This window comes from Morone saxatilis, unplaced genomic scaffold (genome assembly GCF_004916995.1).
Source record: "Morone saxatilis isolate NCDOM2014 unplaced genomic scaffold, NCSU_SB_2.0 Contig24, whole genome shotgun sequence".
Lineage (NCBI taxonomy): Eukaryota > Metazoa > Chordata > Actinopteri > Moronidae > Morone > Morone saxatilis.
In genome coordinates, this window is record NW_023339807.1 from 6,804,844 (window position 1) to 6,832,729 (window position 27,886).

The 27,886-nt window shown below is 39.8% G+C and overlaps 1 protein-coding gene across 1 annotated transcript in view; it reads left to right on the plus strand.

Moving 5' to 3' along the window:
• The window catches only part of LOC118335509 (myelin basic protein-like), a 47,131-nt gene that overhangs the window by 8,054 nt on the left and 11,191 nt on the right, over window positions 1-27,886 (plus strand). Inside the window, exons 2-3 of the mRNA XM_035671816.1 lie at window positions 7,394-7,448; window positions 18,270-18,342. Coding sequence (XP_035527709.1) covers window positions 7,404-7,448; window positions 18,270-18,342 — 118 coding nt within the window. The 5' untranslated portion in view covers window positions 7,394-7,403. The remainder of the gene's footprint in view (window positions 1-7,393; window positions 7,449-18,269; window positions 18,343-27,886) is intronic.

Below are 27,886 nucleotides of genomic sequence, written 5' to 3' on the forward strand. Positions count from 1 at the left end.
CCTGAGTGTTTGAACACATGTCCTCACTGGAGGACGTCGCTTTTCTGTCTGTTTGTCTGCAGATATCTCTAAAACTGTTTCATCAGGTTTCAGTGAATGTGGAATGTTATCTTACAGATTATCCAGATATACAGAGATATCCAGTGAGCGGTTAGAAGGTGCTGGTGGGCTGATTTTAACCTTTAACCACTTACAATTCACCACAGAACAATGAGAAGCTGATTTATTGTTCTGTTTCTTCTCCTGTTTTGCTGTTTACTATCTTTTTAATAAATAGATTGTGTTATTTCATGCTGATCTATTTAGATTTCCACACCAACAGTAAGATGAAACCACACCTCAGAATCCCATCCTTCCTCTAAACGATATTGATGAGGTGATTTTGGTTGTAGTTATTATTTAATTCCATTAATCAGCATTTCCAAATTGAGTTAAGAGATGAACCCAATCAATTATTGGCCCATTGTTTCCATTATTTTAAGATTGGACCACCGAGTATTCTCATTGTTAATTAAAGTCCATTATTTATAATCTTTTGATATCCAATTTGATAGCCAAAATTTATTGATTGGCACCAACACAAATTCAAGAAACAATATTTAGCAAAAGTGTGAAGGACAGTATGTAAATGTACAAGCTGCTGTTGTTGTCACCATTTCGTGTTGTGTGTTTCAATAAAAGCAGATTATTAATGTTTAACCCCTAAAATGACACAAACAAACGTGAATACAATCTAATAATGCTGAGTCTGAGCATCGCTTGACTCAATGCGGCCGTCTCCACCCGCAGAGGTTCCTGAGAGGGCGCATTGATCTGTGAAATCTCAAAAAATAAGCTTCACTTCAAAAACCAGGAACGACTCCCGGCTTCGGCAGGTACATGATGAGGACGACTCGACAGAGTCCTACCTTCGTCCCGTTGTCTATCGATCGATCGGAGCTTCCTCCGCAGTGCAACTTACTATCTGGAGAAGGAGACTCTCCTGACCCGCCGGCACACTTCAGACGTGTGTTTTTCATACCAGACGTGCTGGTCATCGCCAGTAAATCGAAAGACAAAACACAACTGTAAACCTTCGCCTTCGACCTTTATCTAAAGCCGCTTGACATCAATAGAGTTTAAACTTTAAAGACTAAAGAAAGAAAACTTTAGGTGAACTGCCGCTCAAAAGTTTGGGGTCACCTGTTATATTGCCTTTTTTTCTTCTTTCCTTCAATAATGGCTATTTTAACAGAAATAAAAACAGTTTAATTCAGACACCAAATGTATCATTACGGCCCGATCAGCAACCACTACGAAGTCCTATTGAAATGCAAGGAATCGTTAGTATTTTTTGCCAAAAGAATCACATTTTTGGGCTCGAAAACGTTTGAATCGCAGCTCAAAATTCAACGGTAAATTTATGGGTGTGACAAAATAGCTCGACAGCGCCACCTAAATGCAACAGCTGAGGCACATTTCACCAATATGCATTAAAATTTGTACGCACATTTAACATGACTAGTCAAACAAAAAAGCCTCTTAGGACCCCAAACCCAACAGATAGTCAGCCATTTTGAAACTTAGTATCTTAAAGTCAGTATTTTGAGAAACTTACAGATTTCTCGTCACATTAATGAGAGCAGCCATACGTCACTTTCTTGTCTTCAGAATGACCCTTTTGGGTAAAACAAGTGCTGTAAAACTGCCGAATTGTATGTGTAATGTAATGTCTAAAAGCTGCTGTGCCGTATTTTGCACATCAAACTATAAAAAAGTCATCAAAGGACAGTAAAAGAAAAGATCTGTGTCTTTATTCAATCCACAAAGAGGATAAATATGTTAAACTGTGTGACTAAGGCCCTGTCCACACGAATACGCGGCCTTACCCAATCAACGCTGTCGTTTCGAAAAATCCAAAAAATGCAACCCAAAACGCTGTAGTACAGATGCCAGCCTGTAGTGGCCCGCGTGACCTGCACACCAATACACTAAACCGAAAAAGTAAGGCCATGGAGCATGCCATATCAAGTTCAACGCTGTGCACAGGCCTGTAGTCTGCCGTTGTTTGTTGTTTGTTGTTATGACGCGTCTAGCGGCGGCGGCTGAGGTTAAAGGCTAGAGAGGCGGGGCTAATACGTCATCGTTTCTGAAAAAAAAACTGTTTTCGCCGACCAGACGACTCCGGGCAATTCGGCGTTTTCGGATTTTCCCACTCTGGGACCCGTTTTCAAAAAATACCGTTTTCACACCCTGAAAACGCCGTATCCGCCTGGACGCGAGGCTGATACGATAAAGTATTTATCCGGATTCTAAAAAAACGTACAACCCCTTAGTGTCTTTCAGCTCATTGTTTGGTTTTGAAATGATTTGTTGGGGGGTGGGGCTTTTATTGCCTTTAATTGGAATTACACGCAGCAAAGGTCCGCAGGTCGGATTTGAACCCTGGGCTGCTGCAGCAAGGACTCAGCCTTGGTGCATGGTACATTTGGTTTTCATGGCCAACAACTAACCATCAGTAATCAGTTAATCATAAAGAAATGTCCTTTTTTTCACACTCCATGTATGAGATGAAATTGAACACAATGGGCAGATCTAGCATTTAAGAAAAAGTCCAAATAAAGTTTTAGCAGCAAATAGCTGTTAGTAAACATAAGTAAACATAAAACGCGTTACATTGATCTCTCGACAGATTGGTTTTTAAGATGTCAAGCATACTCTACATGATTTGTGTGAGTTAGAACTTGTCCAGCTGCTGAAAACACCTGCTCATGTGAAGCAGATACCCAAATGGTTCCTCATCGTTGCAGCTCCCCTTGTAAATTGGATTTGCAACCAAAGCAGGGGGCGATGGCGCTTAGGAATGGAATAGATTTAGTTTTGATGTTGTTGGAAAGTTGTACTTGTCCCCATTAGCACTCTCCACTGTCTGACACACCGCTCCAGTTGCTGACGTGGCTGTTCTGCTGGTTAGCTAGTAGTTTTGGCATTAGCATGGATGTCTGAATAGCTAGCTAGCTTGTCTGGAAAGCTATCAGACGGAATTTTGTTGTTTGTACACTATCAATCAGGGACATCTCTACCTGCGACTGTACTGTTCTGGTTCACTCTCAATACTGTGACCTTGTTTCTAGCCAGAGACCTTGAAAAATCCGTTGTACGCTGCCTGTCCTAGCCGATCGGCAGAGTTAGCGACTGGCTAATGAACATAGTGGAGAATTTAGCCGCTAGAGAGCCAGATTCCCCCTAAGATGGTGCAAACCATTGCATTTACATTCGTCATGTAGCATGACTAACATGACCAAAGGAATGCTAATGTTGCTTTGTGTGAGCTGCATGTGTGAATAGGCAACTGTTCGCTAACGTTCGCCATGACCGCTCTATACAGTGATAAAATGCCTTCACAGGTAGCTCCGCTGCTCTCAAGTAGCCACATTAAATTCATTTATACTGCTTTGAAGTTAGCTGTATTGCTCAGGGCTGTTAAATTTCCCTCATTAATAAACCTATTTTCAGATATGGCTGCTCCTCTCCTTAGAGAATCCTCAGCACATCATGTTATAATGAGAGTGATTTTCAGAGGACAAACTCACTCTTGTTAGAAGACTTTTGTGAGTGTTTTCAGGTCCTGGGAGAATTCTGAATCGTTAAAGAAGGTCTTTTAGCATTATTTGTTGCAAATTTTGTTCCTTTGGGTGCAATGCTGTTTACCTTAAGCCATATTGCTGTGATATACAATCTTGAACTTCCTCTGGCTGATTGCATTTTAATCACAGTTGCGCCCACTGTGGTCCTTGTTCAGAGGACAATGGCTCTAATAACACCTCTCAATGGTTAATCCTCATTCACTGTGGGCACAGGGGAGGCTCAGTGCTATATTTAATTAACCTGAGTTGACCATTGCAAAAAGGTAAATAAGGTGGTAAATAGTGTGTGTGTGTGTCTGTGAACTTGAATGTGCAATAATAATTTCTTCACAATTGTATTTATTTTTAATTTTTTTATCATGATTGTTCAAAGGCTTCATTAACATATTTTTGAACCCCTGGGACTATCTGACCTGTGAGTAGGGAATGTGACGAGCTCGGTGCATTTAAAATTTTAAGAATAAAGCTGACACATACTGCATTCTTGAATTAATCAAGATAATTTTTCAACATTGTTGGCATTCAAATAGAGTTTCCTGCATCCAGTCATAATGTTAGAAGCCTGTGCCAACAAACCATCAGTAAACTGTAGTGTAGCTTAAGCATTTTTGACATCACCATTTTGTGTCCATGTATTGTTCTAAAATGAAGAAATGCCAGACAAGGAAATAGTCAAGGTGCCAAAGATGATGAAAGCCTTTTCTTGATAAGTGCAAAACTCTCCAAAAAGCCCAAAAAATGCATTCTGTGATTACTCCAAAGTAAAGGAGACTGCTCTTTCAGAGGAAAGAAAAAGATCTTTCTTTGAGTGGTGGTTGCAGCGTGCGATTTTGATTCATGCAATATTCAGCACTTCTGTTTGATAAGCCCTGAATTTTACACCTTTTCCCACTTTCACCTTTAAGTAAAGGACAGTTGTTATTTGCTGCAGTTAGAGTCTTTCATTTCTCGCACTTACATGAGTTTGAAAATTCTCGGTTGGATTTATGTTGTTTTGTGAGCTTTGAGATCAGTTACCTGAGACCCCTCCCTGTTTCACAGACATTTCTCACTTCCTCTTTTGGGGGAGTTTACCTTTCAGGAGCTTTTCACACATTTGGCAGTACACCTGTTGGCTGGAGTCTGTTTTTTTCTGCAGTTGTTGCTGTAGCCCTTGAGTTAGATGTATAATGTTGGCAAAAGCATAGACATTATGAAAGTGACACAGAAACACTGACACCGTCTCATAATGTAAGTGGCCCTCACCTTGTAATGCTGCACAGTTCCCTACGATATGGTGATGAATGTTTATAATGTGAATAATTATAGCCTGTGATTGAGCTGCATTTTATATATTTCACTCTAGAATATATAGCATTTTCCCATGACCCGCGCACCTTCATTCAGAGGGCACAGCAGCAGATAATTGGGAGGATGAGACTAATTTGCAGCAGCCCGCAGCAAAATAATAAGTTGCTAAAAAAAAACAAAAAGGTGCATCATCGGCTGTGGAGAACTATATCAGATTCAAAGATGATGACATTAATGAAGTAGCTACTAATCACTGGCAGGCTGTGTTTTACACCGGTGGTAGCACCGCAGGGCACAACAAAGCATCTGCACAAAGTATTGTAATGAATGGATGACGGCATGGAAGACTACAGCACATACAGGGAGGGGAGCGTGGGCTAAGTCATGTTGTAGTTCAGAACAGTTTGGTCGATTTAAACAGCTGTTCTGGATTGTTAGATCAGTTTGGGCTGGTGCGAAATCCAGTTCCGACAAAAAAAACCGGGCCCTGAAAAGGAGGGTCTCCGTATGCCTCCAAGCGTACTAGAAGCAGACGAGCAACAGGACTGTGAAAGTACATAATGGTTTTAGGGTAAAGCTATTCTTCTAAATCCATCTGCTGATTGTGAACTGCTCAAGAAGCAATCTTATCAGAAGTAGTCTGTCTAAGCGGCATATAGCCTATACTTATACCAGATTAAGGTAACCAAGGTAACCATGGTAACATGAATGCACTTCAGCACATTGATCAGATCAGAATTATCCATGTAATGTGAGAGTTAAAACTGTCATGTGCTTGTGTACTATACTGTGGATTTTGGAAGCTCCTAATTACAAACCATGTGAAATATAGTGATCTAATATTCCAGCCCTTCCTATTTCTAATATAAATGGCATTTATATAAGGCTTTTATCTAAAGGACTTTACAGTTTGTCTATCATTCACCCCCTCACACACACATGACAGCAAGCTACCATGCCATGTGCTAGTCAAAGATCAAACCATCGGCCCTGGGATTAGCAGCTGCCCCACTCTGTTTCTACCTGTTGATCGGTCCATTTGCAGTTTAATAATACTAACAAATAATCAGTTGATTCACAAAAATCGTCGGGAGAAATAAATAATGGCCAATAATGGGAAATGTGTATTACTATAAATGATTGGATAACTAAATTACAGACGATAAATTATAGGTTTATATTAATAATAATTCATTTGGATTTCTTATGCAAGACAGTTGATAGACTTGTTCTACGAAAGCCAAATTATGCTGGAATCTGAAAAAGAAATAAATATTTCATATTTTATTTATAATTCAGAACTGCTGTTTGTTGTTTTCGTGTTAACAATAGTGATGTCAGAATATGTTAGAACAGAGCTGTAGAATATTTAGTTATCCATCTTTGCTCACTACATGTGCATAGACTACAGGTTATGAACTGAAAACAAAAATGTGAAATTATAGGTATCGGCCATGAGAAGCAGGTAATTGTCTGTTTTTGCATCAGCTGAATCTTGGGCACACCAGAGAATGTTAATAAGAACATTAGAAGCAGTAAAGTGACCGCTGTCAGTCACCAGAATTAAAATTGAATGGGTTCTTCTGGGGCTCAGGCTTCCGCCAAGTTCCATGAAAGCCAGGCCAGTAGTTTTTCCGTAATCCTGCTGACAAACAAACCAGCAAACAGGCACTGTGTTTTCAGTGTTTTTTCACCCAGAGGTAGACAATACAAACCTGAGATATGTGTAAGAATTGCACATAACCCCGTATATATAAAATAACATAATATAACATAGCCCCCCATGTGATTCCACAGGGAATCGGAGATGCTGTTAACATTCATCAAAACTGTTAACTGCTCTTGGTTGAGGTGTGAAAGAACCCTTAGTGCACTTTCACACCTGTAGTTTGATTCATTCGGTCCGGTCGAAGGGGAAAAATGATACATTGTTGCATCATAGTTCCGGTTTGGTTCATGTTTACACAGACTTTTTACAAACAAAACGCGGGGTAAACATGAAGTCATACAGACTGACAGATGGCTCATTGATTGGACAGTTTTGGTGATGTCATCATGCATCAGTTGACAGCTTGCACACCAGCCCAAACAATCCGCACTACACTGGCAAAGGCATTAGAGTTTGTTTTAACTGAACCAAACAGGTATGGCATGAAAGCACCCAAAGACCAAACTGAGAACCTTTAATAAATGCTTTAAAAAATAAGGCTAAATGCAATAGACAAGACATTTTCAAGAATCATGATTGACCTTGATTTGATTGTCATTGAAGTCAGAATTGCACCGCTGCAGCATTTTAATCTATGTTGGCATTATCCCTACCATCATTCAGGATAAAACAGTTCCTCCAGTGTTTTTGTCACTGTGTGTGATGCCACAGTTTCACAGACTTGCTTAGATAAGGAGGAGTACATGATCTTCACATAATACGCAGTCTTCTTCTCCTGGCTTAAACTCCTTCTGTGTTTCTCTTACAGTCTTAGCAGCATGGGCCAGCATCTAGGAAAGAGGGAGTCACCCACAGACAGCAAGGTAAGAGTTCTCACTGTAGGTGCTTTAAGACCTTGTTTTGTGCATGTGGAATAATAACATCTTGAAATGTGTGTGTAAGCGTTTTGTCCTTTGGGATCTGAGAATGAAGCATGTGTTAAAGTATGTTCTTTGAACCTTATCAGTGTGAACACTGGCGTTTATCAGCAGAACTTTGGACTCTTGTAGACAAGCTGCCAGGCTCCTTCACTCACCGATTTATTACCTTCGCTGCGCTTTCAGTCAGTCTGTTAACCACTTCACAGTATAGTGTCTTGAATGTTTTTGGAAAAGTAACTTGCCATTAAAGTTATAAATACTAAATTCTTCACAGGTAGTGTATTTATCTCTATGGTATATACACTGAATGTTTTTTTTTAAGTTTACAACTGACATTTCTGAGGCGCCTACGTGTTTGTGGTTACAACTGCTCACTCTCTTGCCTCCGGCGCTTGGATCACAAATCCAGGTTTTGTGATAATCGCACTGCCACAGGCAACGCTTTATACCCATTGCTCAAATGTACTGAGAAGCTTAAATCTATGAATAATGCACCGTCTCATTACTTCATACAGATATTTTTGTTGTGGAGAGTAGAGGAGGGATGAGGAGGAGATGACTTTGCAAGTTATGAGTGGATGACTTTGCCTGCAAGTTTTCTGTAGGTATATATCTATCCATTATTTTGTCTGTAAGGCCACTGTTCTGGAGTAAAGACGACTTGCAGTGTGAATAAAAAAACGTACCTACTCTCTGTTTTTCTATTATATTCTTTATCTAAATAAGTACTGCAAGATGTTAAGAGCCGCTGATGCACTTAAGTTAAGTGATTTTGTTTTGCACGGTACAGTAAATGAAGGATTTTAATTAGAAAAATCCTGCACACTGACACATTTCTGGATAGTGAGCTTCTTAAAGCACCTCGGCGTAGATGGAATGGCTGGCTGAACATTTTTTTAGAGATACAATTTTGCACACTGCATCTTAAACCATCGCTTTCCTGCAGCCGTCAGCATCCCACTCTTAATTGAGCCGTGTTGCCATGGCAACATCCCAAGCAGGACGAGTCTCTCCGTGGCTCTTGTGCTTCGCCCTATAATAACCCCTCGAAAACCACAAGCCTCGCCGCAACAGCGCTCCACAAGAGAACCCATTCGAACTGGAGAGAGTAAATAGATGATTGTGTGCATCAAGGCTGACACTAAACCCTCTCCGGTACACATCTCATTTAACCATTAGCTTTGGCCCGGTGATCATCAGCACTGTTTGGCTACACCCACAAATTTCAGACATTTGTAACTGACCATCCATATAGCATCCAAATCATTATTTCCACAGCAACAACAATTTGTCACCCTCAGAGTCCACCTAGGAATCACTCATTTAATGCAGCTCATCTTTCCCCAACAGAAGTGAGAAGTGAGTGAAATGGTTTAATGTTTCAGTGCACTTAGATGTTATCGTGCTGTTGAGTCAGATGTTATACTTAAAACAGCAAACTGGATTAAAGTCTCAGACAGCGAGACGTTTTTGTTGGCTGATGGATTGTGTTCGCTGCTGTTCTAGGACTTTGTTCTGTCAGCAAGTGGGCAGAGTTGTTGGAACAGGAGCAATTATTGCACTTGAAAGCATCAGGATGGATCAGTGAGTTTGCACTCAAAGGTTGAGAAAAATAAACCCTATCATATCAGTGCCATAGCACAAACAGACAGTATGTTCAGATATGAAATAAATAAGAAGGTCCTGCGACGCATTAAGTGCAATTGTCACCTTTTTCTTTTAAAGTAAACGATGTCGACAAGCACCTCACAACAGGCTTTTTTAATTAATGCTGAGAAGCAAGGTGCTCCGCTGTGCCCCGAGGCTAGTGCTTTACGAAAAATGTCTGCCTCTAATCGTGCCGTAATTAAATAGAGCAAATATGTTTGAGAGATGTTTCTCTTTTTTTTTTTTTTTTTTTACTCATCTTTCTGGCCCTCTGTGAAAGTGCAGAAATTATGGCTTAAGTCCTTTTTTTCCACCAGCTTTTTCTAAAATTACAGCAGATATAAATAAGTTGGGCCTTTATGGCTGAGGCTGCAAATGAAAGAGGTTGCCTTGCCTTTTTGTGAGGCAGCTAACGCCCAGACTGTGACCAAGGAGGTGTAAAAAAGGAAGGAGAGGAGAAGAAAAAAGAAAAAAAAAAAGCAATTGTTCCCAATCAGTCAGTGCATTTTGAGGCTGGTGGGTCAGCACGGGTTAGAACCTGTGGCTGCCTGTGTGGCCCCCTGGCCCCTGCGGCTGGCAACCTGGCCAGTGCCTGTAAATTGGGCGGAAGTGATTCATTGTCGGCGTGGTGGGGGGAAGAGGGGGCCCATACCAGCCGGGAAGGCCGATAAGCCTCAGCTCCACAGATTGCACTTTGTTTCCTTTGCCCTGGTCGAAAAGCAACACCTCTGGAGAGAGAAGAGGGCAGGAGCAAGAGAAGTGATTAATTTGTCAAGTGTGAAGCCCTGCCAGGGAATGTGTTAGGGCAGCATGTCGCAGCCTAAAGCTGCATTGTTTATTTAGCTTTTATAATTACGTTGTATATCTTCATAGGTCTAAACCTTTCTTTTGGCTTGATTTATTGTGACATTAAAGTAAATTTAGGTCTGGCAAAACAGCCGCAGTTGTCCATATGATCGTCAAAGCAGGAACAGAGCCGTGACGGAGTAACCGGCAGGTTGTGTTTTAGATGATGTTGTCTGAGTCGTGATCCTTCTCCCCCAATCCTTAATCATTTCAAGAAGGGTAAAATGTAACCCATACCTGCCCTTGTATCAAACCTCAACAGGAAGAATCTGACACAATGTTTCTCCTTTGCAGCTGTCTGTTTGTTTCAGCCATGCTGCCGCCTGTTATTTTAGACCCTTAGATCCCAACGTGGTATTAAGGGATAAAACCACCCGGCCCCTTCGGCTGCTCCAATGTAGTGTTTTGCCCAAGAGTACAAACAGAAGCATGAGTTTGTCCAGTGTTCCAAAATGCAAAGCCATGTCTTCGCTGGTTAGTGTATATCATCAAGATTTTGGAAAAAAACTATATAGAACTGACACCTTTCTATCAGAACCAGCATTAAACTGTTTTCAGCAGTCTGAGCACAGTAGCTCGTCCTGTGGATTGGCCAGCCCTTGCCCTGATATATCCCACCCCAACTGACAGTGGCCCCCATGACTAACCAGAATAATCAGTGTTATTCACTTCAGCTGTCAGTGCTCATAATGTTATGGCTGATTGGCGTAGATACTCATCATTCAGAGGGGAGAGTAGAATAAGAATAAGGAAATTGCCCTGCTCGTCCACCATATAAAATGTTTCTCTGGATGGTGTGTCATCAACACTAAATTGCAGAGACATAGAGTATATATGCTCGGATCTTGCCAGATTCAGTCGTCACTGTGGGCAAAGCCCCTTCAGCAAATAAACCAAAGGTAAACTGTCACTCACTGAAGTCATTTTATATTGCAGTTTGTGTAGTAACGAGTAGTAGTACTAAAAAAAGAACAAAACACAACTAATAATACACAACCACTATTTTAAATTAACCTCCATTTGCAATGAACCATGCCTTTCTGACCCTATTATGTTGTTTGTGCAGATTACTGGCCAACCCTAGACTGATGTGACACATCATGTCGAGATATTTCCTGCCCAGCTACAGCGAGAGGATTCAATTTTTCAGCAATATCTCACATCAGCAGTGAACATAGGGTTGTGGTATAAAGTCCTCAGAGTCAGAGCTCAGCAATCAGACAGAAATCCAGTGCAGCAAAGACAGAAATACCAATTTCTCAACCGACAATACCCTCAGAAGACTAGGGAGTCAACCGGAGATTTTCTTGGTGGACTGAAATTCTGCCTACTCTTGGTCAGGGGGATGGAGGGGCTAGGGCTGCACAATTAATTGAAATATCCAAATAGCAGAAGCTGCAATTTTTTGATAAAGGTAAAATGTGTGACAAAACCGCATGATAATGAAGTACTGTAGTGCTGCAGAAATGCCCTGTCCCACAAATTCGAAAACTTTTTCTCCAGATTTAAAAAAACTAATTTGTCATATTATCATGATTTTAATAGTTTTTTTCCAGTAAAATTGTGATTATAAAATGATAATTTCCACTAATTGCGAATCATATTGAAAACTCAGTATGATTTTTTTTTTCTTTACCATATCTTGCAGCCCTAATCTAACACATTATCTCTAGATTAACCTTAACTCAACTAAAGTTCCACAAAAACACATTTGTTCTGGGAAATGTAGAAAATCCCTAACCAAAGAATAATTGGGTAGTATGCAATTCATGTTGTGAAACAGGACATGACTAAGTGAGGGAAAATTAGATAAGGTGCATTGAGTAAAGGTGGTGCAAATAAAAGACATACATTGTTGCAGTAGATGGAAATTAAATTAACAAGTAGTAATGAGACTTAGCTTTTTATTAAATCGGATTGGCTCTAGATTCGACATGCTTAGTAGTTCCTTGCTTTAAAGAAGCTTAATGTGTAGCTTAACCAAGCATATTGGAGAGATTTTTTACAGTGTAACATTGTCCGTCCTTTCATTTGCTCCTTTGTGTCTGATTGTGATAAGGTCCTGTAACTCAAACTACTGAATTTAAGACTCAAGTCTCCAGATGAGGGAGCTTGAGGCTCAGCTAGTAGACCACCAGCCTTCAGCTCTACCATTGTACCCAATTAGAGCGCTGTATGAATGTTGACCGCCCCAGCAGGCTTGTTCCTGTCTCTTCTGTCCCTCTGTGTGATATCTGCCCACATCTACTACACTTTTCCCATCCCCAGTCTAATCTGATTTGTAGTCTGTTGTGTTTTCACCATTGGATACCATTGCTGCGCTCAGAGTTTTGATCTGTTTTAATCACAAAAGTAAAGATTGGTGGAAGAGTTATATTTTCCTCAAGTTAAGAAAACATCAAATTACACTTGATTTGATTCGAGTAACTGGCCAAAAAGCTGTGTGTTAAATGTAAATCTTCATTGGGACAGAGCCTTAAATAGGCTTACTGCTCATTGTGCTTTTTGTGAAATGTCATTATGTGATATTGTTTTGCCTTTATTTGAGTTATCACATATTACAGGATGTTTGCCTCACAGTAAGAATATTGTATTTAATTTTTCTTCCTTTTTATGAAAAAGCCTTTGACTCCCCAGATTATCATGTTTTGTTTTTCTGTTAATGAGCCTGCACTTGCAGCCCCAAGGTCGGAGTCGAAGAAAGGCTTTTACTGTAACACTGCTGGATTTCTGAATGTTATCTTACTGTCCAGTTTGGCCTTCATTAGGTAAACTGAACCATTTCCTAGCTGCTCTAAACAACAGGCGGATGTAAGAGATGTTTGATTGTCTCTTGACATTTGATGAACATTACAGTATAAAAGTGGCCTTTTTGAAGATGGATACAGAGACTCCACTGTGTCTAGTGCTTTTTATATCTGTGAAAAGGTGAGATGAAATGTCCATGTTCCATTTGTCTTCCATCTCTGAAGACAGGATGAAACACCGAAGGGCAAAGCTATCACCAAACCCCAGATAGGAAAAGGAACTTGGATTCCTTTGAAAATGTCTCAAATCAGCCATACCCTGAAAGGTGTTCAAATGGCTTCACTCTTCTTCCCCTCTCACTACTCAAACATAAGGAGTACTTAGGCACAATGAACCCCATCCACTACCCTAGTACTGAATGGAGATCAGAGGGCTGAGTGGTGCTGAAGCGGCAACCACCAAGGCTGAGTGTGCCGGTCTGAGACACCCATCAAACAAGCAAACCCACAGACATTAGCCTCAATATATTTTAAGCAGTATAAATTGAAACAGCAAAGGCACTGAAGAACAATAGACAATAAAGGATTTCTTTAAATTGCTTTTGTAATTGACTGTTTGCTAAGCCTTGCCCCTCTCAGTTATTGCTCCTACACCATTCTCATATGGCACATATGTGCTAATAAAGGCACAATAATGGTAAATTTACCACTTGGAACTCTGATAACATGGTTCGTTTCAAAATGAGATTCTTGTCAAAGGGGTCAGAAATATGCACTTGATGACTACGGACATGTTATCATGCTAAAAGAAAGCTAAAGCTGATTGATTCAGGCAGGGATATAAAGAAACAGCATTGTTCTTCTAGTTAGTTCTTGCATTATAAGAAAAACAAAGTTCTATTTTGCTCTAACATAAACATATCTGGCCACATGACTTACTTATTTGCGATAGCCCTGATGGCAGCTAGGATCAGCTGCCAGAGAGAAGTTGTGAATACAACTTTTTTTTTGTGTAAAATAATATATATATATAAACTAATGAAACCGTGTTAGTTAATAATGAGCTCTTTGGCCTTAGAAAAATGAGTGTGTCAGACATGCTAATGATTGCACAGTTTGATCCCTTGCTTTCACCTTTTCTCTCGTCTTTTTACAAATCCATCCCTTGAAAAGGCTACATGACCCGTCAAACACTATAAATTGAGAGTATCGCTCCCATTGCAGCCCGATGCACCCTGCTTTAACATGCTGAGAAGTCCAGATATTGACAGGCCTGCCTCGCCTTCTTACGGTTGCTATGCTATGAGTGGACAGTCGCTGTTCACTGGAGGTGTTTCTGCAATTAGCAAGCGGTCGATTCAAGTGAGAAATTGTCTGTTATTTCAGTCACATTATTACATTTGGAGTTAATCTAACACCAATAGAGGAACTGCGGCTTTAACAGTTTACAGTGGGTTTATGGCAGGAGCTCAATCACTTCCTTACTGTCCTCTCGATGCAACCGGACAATAGTGGGGAGATCGAAATGATAGAGGAGAATATGAACATTTGTGTCATTGTGTTCTCTAATACAGACAAATATGGCAAGCTAAAAGGTCACCAGATGAGGGCAGAGAATAGCTGGAGGCTCTTAGGATAACACTGAATGAGTGCGATGCTAATTGAGCTGCTACCCTGATCTCCCTTACATGCCCCAGGGTCAGGTGATGCTTCACTGTCTCCAACACCAACTGTATGGAAGCTCTGCTGTATTTAATAAGGCCCCAGTAACGAGTACGTGTGAAGTCACTCTGACAGCTGCTGCGTAAGGATGGCATCAAGCTGCTGCTCTGGTCCACTTAGGAAAAATTGCCTCTTACATTTTTTACACCCCATTGTGTTAATAATGAGGGACAGATACAGTGGAGGAGAATAGTGTAATAATTTGTGTTGCTACAACCTAATGTTTTTTTTTTTTTAAAGATGTACTATACTGTGTACATGTGATCAAATTGTTACTCAGGGATCTGTTTTTGTGTTAGCACAGAGTCTCACACCGCCAAGCTGGCATATTCCTGGAGCGGGCAGAGGTTATTTCCCAGACTACTGGTTCGGTATATCGGTGACTTGAAAAAATCATAGATAAATTACAACGTCTTTGTTCACTAATAAGTCCCTCAGGATGGAGCAGCAGATAACAGTTATTGTATGGGTTATTGATAAATATAAAAATATTGATGATAAATATAATTGCCCACTATTACGCACAGAAAATGGAATCACCATAGGGTCTTCAACGTGTTCAACAATAATAAGCTTCCTCTGAGGAAAACTCACCACAGGTTTCTCTAACTGTCAGGGAGTTAGGACCGGGAGAGTCCTGTGTTTAAAGGGAATGAAAGGAGTGAACGTGATTGGCCACGATTGTCCCTGTCTGTACGCCAGGCGTGCCCCTGAAGCACTGGGCAGGGTGCACTTGTCTGGGGCAAAGATTCCCTAAATGGATGCCTAAAATAATCATCAGATTAAAAAAAGAGAGCAAAGGAGATGGTATTTTAACAGTTTAATTTATGTCAAGGTACAAATTACTTGCAGATTTAGTCCCATGAGTTGCTACGGCATCTACAGCTATCAGTTCAACAAGCATCCAGTCACCAGCTGCTCCGCTCCTGGGATGTGGATTTGTTGTTTGCATTGCTGATTTTCTACACTTACAAAAAGTGCAAGGCTTAAGAGAGAGAAAAGACAGCTATGTCTGTGTGTGGGTATGCAAAAATCCGACAGAATCTAGCAATCATAATGTAAGATTTTTAATGCACAAAAATCCCAGTGGAATTTGTCTTCTCCCTCTGCCTTACTTTTGCTGTGTCTGTCTGTTGTTGCTTTAAAATCATTGGTTGAGGGACTTTGTTCTAGCCAGACACGTGTTGGTCCATCATTTCTGTTATCTCAAATGCCACAGGTCATGGCCTGTATTTATCTCCTTAAAATCCTTCACTTAACCCTAACTTGCATGCTTAAATCAAGTTTCAGAAAAAGAAATGAACACAAAATCTGCAAAATATCATCGGTCATGGGGAGTGGAACTTGGGCATAAGCAACATGTAGAATTCCGAATGGGGATGCTTAAACCATTTGCATTTGAGTTGAAAATCAGATACGTTACACCACTGTTTCACTCTTTTTGCATTCATCAGGCAATGCACATATAAAACTGGCATTAATGTTTATAGCAGAAGCAGAATTTCTTCCCTGCTCCAGTCTGGTTTTCTTTTTACTGTCATTTCAGCCAATGTCCTATTATTTCATTCATATTTATAGATTCCTTCTAAATGTATTTGATTGCTGTGGATTTCACATGGGGTCACATTGCTACTGATGATATAAGGATTTTATACAAATAAAACAAACCTATTTAAAAATGTAAATTTTTAATGGCAGATGTCTGTGATTGGCCCTTCCTGCTCTGAACATCTGATTAATCATATCATCACTTGAGAGCTCTTACATTTTCCTCCCACACTTGGATATAAGTAGGGATGAGTTGCTTGATAAACGTCTTATCGCTCACACTCAGCGAAGAACTTTTCCACTCTGTTGGTTCTTTACTGTTCTTAAGTTTAATTCGTACAAATTTGATTAAGACCCATATTTATCAAACAAACGGCAATCAATAATCTAATAATTTATTATTTATTGAAAGTTTATTACCATATGTCATCAGATTTTGATTCAAATGTTGCTAAATCCTGACTTGGTGCAACAAAGTGCAACATTACCATTTTCCAGCTGAGATCCACCCACCTCAGACCAGCGAGGGCACATACACAACATAAGATACAGTGAATCTTTGAAATGGTGTAATAAATACTGTTCTAACTTTGGCAGAAAAGTTTTTATTAATGCAGAATCCCATCTCTCATAGTAAGTAAAAATGTTTTTAGGGCCATTAAAAACCTCTGGAGGTCAAAATGAATCTGATGGATACGTTTGTTATTCTCTGTAGGACTATCACTTTCGATACGTTATCAAGCTCTTTGATAATATGAATTTGTTTCTCTGTAATTATGTCCAGTATCAAAACCTGTTCAAATAAGAATCTCTTCAAATCAAACCGAATTTCCATAATTTGTTTACGTAATTGAACGGACAAAGGAAATTTGAATAGCGTGGCACTTTGTTGACCTTTTCTGTGATTTGCATTGGTAAGTGCTCGCTCACCATACTCGTCCACCTCCCCTCAGCTCACAGGTCCGTGTCACAGTGGCACTTCTGGGTATGCTCATTTCCCAGATCTTTTTGAATGCCTGCGTTGATTCCCTATGTTGGCAATGCCACTCGGAAGCAGAAACCAGGGATATAAGTGTACATTGTCATCAGGGAGGAGGAGGGAATCAGTAAGAGGATTTATAAAGCTTGAGGATTAACACTTGGAGCCACTAAATAGAAACAGAATCCAACTCGTGTGGTTATGAATAGCTATAGAAAGAAATGAACATGACACAGGGACTTGTAACAGGGATATTAATTTGTCTGACCCAGTGACTCAGAAGTGCCAGTACAGGTGCAACTATTCAGCTTGCATAATATGTAAATTATAACTTAAGATATTCAAAGTGCCTGAATCAGACCAGAGCTGAGAGTAAGCTGCAGCTGAATCAATACATCTGTATATCGCAAACCCCTCCCCCCTGATAAGACAGGGCTGTGTTGTTTTCATTATAACACCTAATGGTGTCATTTCATCTTTACGTTTCCTCAATATTGGCTCCACCTCTGCAGTCAGGTGTAGGGACATCAGCAGCAAAAGTTGAGATGTCGTGCTTCAGCCCCAGCTCTGAAGCAAGGCATTTTAATAGACAGTGGTCTGTGGGAAATGATTCATGTTGTTTACAAATCCCCCACACCCCCCCAGCATCAAATTTCGAACAGCTGTGATCATGATGCAAAACGTTTTGATTAAATCCCAGAATTTGTATCAAGATCTGTGTCAAATCAGTCCCTGAAGAAGAGATGCACAGCTCTTGTCCCAGCTGACACAAGGGACTAGTTAGTCACAGTGCCAACAACAGCGATCATCTGGTTGGAATTTACCATTTGCTTGTTTTTGATCACATTTTGCCTCATGTGCTTTCCTTTGAGAAAAAATAAAAATGCTCTTTAGGGTAAATACTTACTCTTTTAGAAACAACAGTATGTTGCATGACTTTCCCCAGACTTCCTGCAGATATTACTCACATAAGGATATAAAAAGACATGAACATAACAATTTAGAATTTTAAAGTACCAAAAATATCAATAGTGCTTTATCTTTACATTTGGAATGCTAAATGGTTTGTTTTGAGACTATAAGACTTACTTTAAATTATCAGTAAATTAATAAAGAGCTTTTTTTCAGCCAACATGTACATTAAAGCATCTGAGTCTGGGTCTGAGTATGTCTCTGTTAGTTCTCTCCCTGTGTGTGTTGGTCTGTGTCTTTGCTCTGTTGCCATGGCACCTCAGCACCTCACCTCTTCAATCTGTTTTTGTGTTCCTATTAAAGGCTCCGTCACCTGAACCCAAAGAAGCAGAGACAACAGCAGCAGCAGAACCTGAATCACAAGATGAAGTCTTTGGTAAGCGGTCAAACCAAATCTTGAATTTGAATTTACATGCACATTGACATAAACTCTAAACTCCCAGTGTTGGTCAGTGTTTTTTATACTTGTAGCTGTTTAAATAATGAACAAAAGAGAGCCGGTAGTGAGCATATTCAGGCAAATCCACCATTATTGAGCAGACTAAAAAGTGGGTGCCACTCTCAGAAACACCATCATTAAAATCTCTTCTACTGCCAAAGTGTGACTGATGTATCCTCAGTTTTCAGTATGCAGTTCTGTTAGAATTTCTCCTGTGAAATCTTGTGTTGTTTATAGAACTTATGTCCACTTGCTAATCAGCAAATGTAGGCAGATCTAAATATGAAATCATATGAATGTAAATTAGTGAGGGTCAAACTGTAAGATTATGATTGATTCTCCAAACTAATCAGCTGAAAAAAAAATAGTTTATCATTGAATTAAATATGGATTTTGTGCTAGGTTCCTGCTGAGGCCTCATAAAGTACTGAAATGTGTTCCCAAGAAATCATGTATTGGTTTATTTTAACAGGGACAGTGTACATTAATTAAACATTCCTGTAAATGCACCAGAGTTAGCCAGAAGGCTATTTTCCATCTGTTGTCCCTGGACAGATGTTCTAAGTCAACCTAAAAAAGTCAACATTGACGGTAGCCCCTTTAACTCCGCTATCTTGACTCAATATCTGGGTTTATTTTTTGGCAACAATAAAAGGCTTCTGCTTCACAACAGTGGCTCAGAAGCTGCTAATCCTGCGGTGTGACATTCGTTTGGAGTGAGCAGCCTGACTGGTGAAAAGTTAGCAGTTGCCAGTGATGAATGAAACTTAGTGGTTTGAGTAAGGCAACCATTCCTTATAATGAGAAAATCTCCGAAGTCAGCGTTCCATGCACCCCAAAGTTTCTTTTCTCACAGTGTTTGCTGTTAGAGAAGTTTCCCCTCAGTCAAATTCATTGTTACACGGTTGGCGTGTGAGGACGGGTTAAAAAGAGCTTTTGTAATACTTCAGCTCAGCAGATGAGGGCAGAGTTTGGTGCACAACAAAGAGGGCATCTGTCAGTTGGCACTAAGTTGACTGATTTCAGTGCTTGACACATTGAAATCCTGAGGCCAGATGAAAATTGCAATTGCTGGTGGAAATTTGCTGAATTCTTTTTTTATTTTTTTTAATGAGGCAACAGCCCTGATTTAATTCTAAACAAAGGCAAATCAGGATGGATTTTCTGTTGGGATACATACTGTAACTTAAGCACAGTGCATGCATAATAGATCAAGCCACAGAATAAAACAGCAGAAAAGCTTGATCAAGCTCAAATTACAAGTTTAAAAGACCCGACTCATGAAATCCACATCCCCCAAATCGCCCTTTGTTTTATAAACGTGAACGTAGTCGGACTGGCCATTGGGAGCACCGGGGTGAACTCTGTGGGCCGCTTGAACAGCCCGTTATACAAAAACAAGAAAGAGAGAGATGCATCGGCCCACTTTGATTATGCACCAGCCCACATCCTCCTCCTCAAGCTCCTCAATACCAGTCCAGCTGGTAGTCAGGGTTTTGCAGCTGAAGCCGTAAGACAGAAGAAGATAGGGATAAGATAAGCAAAAAGTGTCACTTTTTGTGAACTGACCAGTCACAGGCTGGATGGGTTGGGACAGTGCTGCAGTCAACTTTGAAATGTTCAACTATGCACAAATGGTTATGATTATAAGTTAGTACATAGCATTCACAAATTAAAGACTGACCACAATTCTAGAGCATTTATGATCTACTATTATATGAAATTCTAATGCTTATACTAACATGATATTATTAAATATTCATATTAAACTCTTTAGGTAATGTACTAATATATATTAGTATAATACTAATCCACTCACTTATACTAGTTACTCTTCCATGTTGGGGAATTCTGCAGTGGGCAGTAGATTTAGCCAGAGCCTGGATGCCAGTGCTATTGTGCCATAAGCTGCTCCTTCTAGTCGGCCTCCTCCCAAGAGCAACAAGTTCCCCTTGTTCTATTTTACATCTATTTTGCGGAAGTTATTGTTATAAATATTGTTCAGTAATCTTGTTGACATGAAGCGTGGTGTGGGTTGAGTGGGCCTCTCTGAGTCAAAAAGTGGAGGGCAGTCTTTCATTCCCAGTCCGTCGCTGACTGTGAATGAAACCATTAGTGTCTCTGAGGCTTCCCGTTGGCTCTTGTCAACTCTGATGATAGGAGCTGAGTGAAGATGCAGCCTCAGGCACCTCCTGGGGTGAAGGAAATTATTTCTTTCCCTCACATACAGTATGTGCTGTGGCCAAACAGCCCAGAGCCAAACATCACCGTCTTACAGTGTGTTGGCTTCTTGCAGCTGGCTGTTGGCACTTTTCGGTATGCCGGAAACGTAATCACGCAAAGTAATGAGGAGAGGTATAAGTTTGGGAGAGGGGAAGTTGGTGGATGGTTTTGCAGGAGAAGGAACCACATTTGTCCGGGAAGAGCACAGGATTTTAGGGAATGGAGGACAAGTGCAGCCTGTTTTCTCCCGTCTGTGTCAGTCTCAATTGTTTTTAGGGTGAGCTGAGGTGAAATGCAAGAGAGGGGGAGGATTTGGCCATCTGTACTGACTGAAGTAGCTACAGCACAAGAGATGATGGTTAACTTGTAACCGCTTTTGAGGCTTGGACAAGCATGAGCAGTAAATGGCTGATTTTGAAACATTTTTGGATGGACTGTATAAAGTATCTTTCAGTTGCCAATTTGAACATTGAAACATGCAAAACATTACAATGATTCCCTTCTTCAAGACGTTTCTTCTTCACTGGACCTTTCTTCTTCACTGGGCCATCACAGGCAGATAAAATGCCAGCTCATCTCTGTCCTTTTGCTACCACTATCACCACCACTACGGCTGCTTTTACCACTACCATTACTCAGGATTGCCAGCTTTCTACTGCCAGCTAGAGTGAGATTCCGTTTGTTTTGTTTCATTTTGTTTCATGTCTTTGAAAGGGACAAAAGTTCATCTCTGTGAGGCATGAACTCCCAGAATAACCCAAATGTAATGGAATATTCCAATAAACACAATTATACCCCAAATTATTAATATACACTGGGCTGGGTACCAAACTCCCATACTTTTATGGCACTGATCAGATTGCGTCAATACTACAAAGGGGCCAGGAAACCGTGACCGGAACATCCCTTTTATTTATATTTTTGTAGCCTGCAGCTCAAAAAGACCAACAGAGTAGTGAGGTTTATTTTCCAGATAAATATTCTAGCTGATTGCATCACAAATGTTCAGACAGGTAGTTAGTAGCTACCTCAGGAGCTGTGGAGTGAATGACCGTCACTGGCAGATAGTGAGCAGTAGAATGTTCTAGTTAATCTTTTGGTCCAAGCGTATTACCTTAAAGGCCTGCTTGTTCGGTTAAGCTAATGTTAGCTCCAGCAACCAAATGGAAGCGCTGTCTTTATATTTTAAGGTTAACAGTCAGATATCAAAACCTTTACATTGTCAGATGCGGCTTACCAGCTTATTGGTATTAATATAAGTGGACATGTATGTGGCTATCAATAAATATAACAGCCCTTTTTCATTTCATAGTTAAAAATAATTGAGTAGCTAATGTCATGTGTCACACTGAACTCACAGTACTAATAAATGTCAGCTAAATGGGTCAGTTTCTCCATGGACCAAAAACTCTCCAAAACAAGCTTAATTGTTTAATTGTTTATTATGTTTAATACGTAATTGAAGTAAAAAAGAACCGTGGGAGGAGGTCACTTGCAGCAAGCCACTGCATCAATTTCATTTTTCAGATTATTATGAAGAGACAAAAATGAGTTTGCTTGTTCAGTACCACAGTAAATAAACACCAATGTAGGCCTGGAGTTTTGTTCAGCTCTAACTGCTACACCTACACTGTTTTTACTATTGCATCTACCACTGTAACTACTACTACTACTATTAGTACTACTACTACTACAATACCACCAAGGGCCCCCCATAAAGAAGCCCATAAGGTCATACCTTACTTACCTCTTCCCCTTTTTGTAAATAATGTAATTCTACAGTTTTATACTGATTGAAAACTCACTATAGTATTCTATATGGCAAGATTTCTGCTCTGGTGGCATTATGTTGTTCCTACAGTGGTGTCTGTCTGGTAACCCTTGAGGCGACCTGACCTTTTTTTCTCCTTTTGATATTCTCCTTTGCCTGATGAAGATCTAGTACTAAAACCTAACAAAAAAATGTTATTGCAAATAGTATTGCAACTTAGACAGTATGTGAATCTTTGCAACTGTTTGACCTTTTGGTTTTTCAAAAATTTGATTATTTTTTTTTAAATCAACATTTTATGATGAATTTAATTTGACATAAATGAGCCGGTTATATAAGTTGCAAAATACCTTTGAGGTAGGTCTTTGACCTGTTTTGTATTACCGGCAGGATTTTTATATTTTTTTTATTGGTACAATCTAGGGCTAAACTGCTGCAAAATGAGAAAAAATTAATTGAGTGCATTAGATGCATTATGGCCAATCTTGTGTGTTCTTCTAATTTCTTTATAAACTGCAGGTGTGCACCAAGATAGACTCCTACAACTGGACACAGCTTGTATTTAGTTTGTTGTTTGGAGTTAGCTGATTAATTCATTATTTTAGAGATAAACCACGATGCCGGCAGGCAGATCACTGTGTGGATTATTGCATTGCATGGCCTGCTGTGTGACATTTTGCAGAATTAAACTATTAGTGTAAGGCCAGTTATACCAGGCTGGGTTTGGTAATCCTGATGTGTGTGTTTTATAAATATACTGCCTATTCTGTTCAGCTTTGGCTGCTGCAGCTGTGACTGGCAAACATATCGCTTCCCTATAATGTAGAGAGACTCTGGACAGAACACACAGTCACTGTCATATAATACCTAATAATAATATGTGAGAAAAAACAAACAAACAGTTAAGTAGCTACGAAAGAGCGTATGTTACAATTATACAATATAATAAATGAATACTAGGTACACTGCGATACAAAGTTCAAATACAGCAGACAAAAATCACAAAATTACATGCTAGACTGTGGTACTTTAAGTTGCAGTATTTTTAGATCAATGTTAGTTACTAAACTGTACCACAGTCCAGACCAGACGAATCTGTAATAAAGTAATAATACAGGGCTTAAAATGATAAACTTTGAACTAGTGTTTTGTTTTTGTTATACTACTACATACTTTTGACGATTTCCATATTTTTCCCATACTGTGTTTATGAACAATAAAGAGTAATGTATTATTGGTTATATATAGTGCACACAATGGATGGATGCACCAAAGACTTTTCAAAGAAAGGTCAATATTGACCTAATATTATGCAAAACCAATTTCTCTGTGTATGTGTGTACGTGCGCGCATGCATGATTGAATTTGTGTGTGTCCATATTGATGTCGTGTCACGGCAGCTTGTTTGAGTATGAAATCATGCCTCCATGTGCAGAGGAACACTTACCAGATAGCTACCACTGTGACTATCTGCTGTTCTCAGTGATGCTTTATTATCAGCAGGAAAGTTATACCTGACAGAGGCTTCGGCAGATTGATCTGTTAGCTACTCGATACGCTCCTTCTCCTGTACCTAATTAATGTCCCATGTGTTTAACACTTGTCATTGATCAGCATGGAGCAGACTTGGAGGATCCACCACTGACACAAGCGATACTTCAAAGAAGCCACCCACACAACGCACAGTTTTGTTACTTTTAGCCTTCAGGGATGACATAGTTGCCAGGCACAGAAATGAAATTATCTAACATACAGTAGGTTATTATACTCCTAAGCAGGCTTTCTTATTGCTTCAGTGATTTAAGGGCTTGGCCTCTGAATCACCTGTGATGAAACGCTATTATTTTCTTACACCGGTCTCTTGGTCGACCTCAGTTTCCTCACACATATGCTTCTGGCAGCTCATGATGAGAACAGGAATGCATTAGGATGCAGGGGTAAGTGGCCATCTATTTAAAATGGGAGCTCGCAGACTAGAACGTGATCCGACTGCCACGCTCACTCAGGTTTTTCTAAGGAGTTTTGCTTCAAAGCGAACATTACTGAGCTGAACCTACACCATTAAGACGAATAATTAGCTTGATTTTAGATTGATTAATCTGGTAAATGAAGACGGTGTGCAAGGTGACTAAAAGCTTAGAAGTTGAACCTAAAGAGCACTTTGTCTTAATTAGGATTTGTTAGAGGGTAAGTGGAAATCAAAAGCTCTATCACAGTGTGTATTTGGTGATAGTTATTTGTCAAAAAGCTGCTTCAGAGCGCCACAGTGTAGATTCCACTTTGATGCTTAATGTTTAACTGGTTCTTTGCTCATACAGCGCTGCTTTCTGTGTAAAAATCCCATTTTCTTATCAGTTTCTAAGTCTTACTGAGGGAACACGGCTGTTAGGATGCATTTAAAACCTTCCTCTTACCTGTGCACCAAGGCTGAACTAATTTAGCCCCATTAGGTTGATTCAGGGTGCGGGGCAAAAGAAAATAAAAGGAATTTCCACCAAATTGGCACGGTGTGAGTGGTTTATGACGACCAGGTTAGCTGTTCTTTATTGGGGCCTGTTTTGGTGTAGTTGTCATCAGCAGGCGTCATGACTCATCCAGGCCTGTCCAGAGTCTGGGGATGTCTCCATGCAGCACTTCCTGTTTGCACTGCTTTTCCACTGAAGGGCAAACACCACCTTTTAGCTGTGCGGCTGTTAAAAGCCCATTATGGCTCCATTACCTGGCCCTGTCTGCAGCAGGCCCCCGCTCAGCAAAACAGACCCCCTCTATCTGCCTGTCTGCCTGTTCCGTCCTGACTCTGTCTGGGTCACCGTTTCTTCATCCTCACAGGGTGAACTGAGGAGAAATGAGCAGCAGTTATAGATAGAAACCCAAGAGAGCCAGGAAAAAAAGTGGGATGGACTAATCCGTGGTTGCCTGACCAGCCATTTTAGGGCAAGGTAGCTTAAAGGGCCACACGGGTAGTTTTGCATGTTTTATCCCATTACTGTAAGAAGGACAGAACAGGACATGTAAGATGAAGATTTATTTTTTTTAACTTATAAAGACAAGGGAGTTCTTTCACTCAGGGGAGAAGACAAAACAAGATTAAATGAAATAGTGTAAAGTTAAATAGATGCTTTTTTGGAATAAAGTTGTAAATATTGGTTTCACATCAGATAAGCAGAGTGCATACATTGCCTGAGGTAGCCATATGAAGCAGCTGCCTAGGATGCTACAGACTACATCAGAATCATATTATAACTTTTCTTAGGGCTACTGTATTAACACGGCGGTAAGACTCCGTAAGAATATAGAATCCTCTTAAATGTTACACTGGACCTTCAATGAAGCTTCAAATGTCAGAGGATACTTTATGAAAGGGTTGGCAGGAATGTGAAACGTTTGTGAAATGTAGATAAATGGGTTATAACTTGTAAAACTTGTTAAAAGCGCTGACACCAAGTTTAAGTTGTAAGGCTGTTAGGTTCATACAGAAGAGAAAACAAGGATGCAAGTGGAGGGGTTGGCTCTTTCTCTGGAGCACAGACCAAGATTGGCCTTTCCTTGTAATTAGTTTGTTTTTGTGCTTCTGTCTCCTCCTACCCCCACACTCATCAAGAGGACTTTAATGACATGGATCAATATGGGTTACCTAAGCTCTCATATTGTAGGTCAATCTATTCTTATGTTTGTATAGACAACAATACGTTTTTTAAGTCAGGTACTAGTGGAGCTATGGCAAAACAGTAGCAAAATATAATTTAATTTAAGAAAAAATCTCAGCACACGAAGGCTAATTCCTTTTTTCATAGTGTTGTTAAGCTCTGCACACTTAAATCCTCCCTGTATCAAGTAATACTTCACAGGGAAGAGAGGAGGAAAGCTAGAGACCAGATAAACACATTCAGTCAGCAGTGACCACTCCAGAGTGAGCCCAGAGGGGATCTTCTTTTCCCTCATATCACATTGTCTGTGCAAAGGAACTGCACACTCTCTGGGAAGAAATAATTCTGTTTGCTGCTGAAAACTTTGTTTGGGAAAGTTTTGTGTGATGAGGCTGCTGGGAAAGCTGATGCAATACTCTCTGGTTTTAACAGCGGCTTAGTCCTCCCCCAAGGAATTAATTAATAATGGACGAAATGCATATAATTAATAGTGGGTATGGGATTATTCAGACACAAAAGAAAATAGTATGTGTACAGATAGATCATATTAAATGATCTTGTGTTAATGATAGAAGAGTGCAATTTATTTACTGTTCCTTACAAACTAATGTCAGAATATTTTGATGGCACCAAATGAAAGGCACAATACTGTTTTTATAGCTCATCAATACCAAACGCTTTCCTCATTTTTTTCAGCCTGAGCTGCGTTTCCTCTCTATTCCAAAATCATTACTAGAGTTCTCTTTGTTCTCTTACTACATTCATGATACTTCAAGATCTTTATCCTGTCTTCAAAAGGCCCCAGTCAGAAGTAAGCAATGCTTCAGAAATGCCAATATTGTTATATCTGTTATTGTTATCAAGCTCTATATGAACTAATGCTCAACATCATTTCATCCTAATTAGATATAACTTAACTGTGTACCACATTTGAACCCAGTCCACGTTTGGCAGTGCCACAGGATGAAGGCACAGTTGTGGTCAGTGTTGAAACTGAAAATAACTAACTGGACTAGAGGGAATAAATAAAAATACAAGAAAAATAAAAAAAACCCTAGTGAATAAAATAAAGATAATAAAAACACATGAAGTTAGATCTTGGTTATTTAATGTTCTAATCCGAAAGATTTCAGCCATTTTTCATTTGGCAGTAATGACAAGTGCATATTAAAAATACAGGCCCCAGAGTTTACTTTAAAATCACACATACCCGTACGTTACTGGAGTCAGCAGAAACATCTTTAGCAACTAATGCAACAGAGGAAGCACAACTCATGTATCCGTTTACAGCTCACCCAAATAAACCGCTGATGAAGAAGCTAAGAGAAGAGTCACAGATGATACAGTAGTACTTAACTTATGATCGAATAGGCCCTGTGCAGTATGTGAAATGCACACATGCATCAGGTTCCCCCTCCATATGTTCTGAGTTGTGTCTTTTTAATGTACATACTTATTGTTGAGTTTGTGTTTTGTGCTGTCTCTTGTGTATTTGTTGAGCTTGGGCTACAAATGTTGTGTGTGTCTTTTGTCTATGCTGCATACTTTCCCCTATACAAATTAACAATTAAATAAATCTCATCCAGTACACCGCACATATCATTTCCTGTTTAAATCCTGCACAGTAAAGGTGGACTGGTGATTATAAACGAAGGAAAACATACCTGTGAATATTATATTCAATTTCTGTCAATAGATACTCCTCAATGTTACACACTGGACCTTTAATCAGACTGTGCTATACACTGCACAGTTTGTGGGTCTTATGTGCTTTTGTATGTTCCCTTTAATGTCTTTTAACATATAGTTTCATCATTGTGTTGCTGTTGTCTGTGCTTAT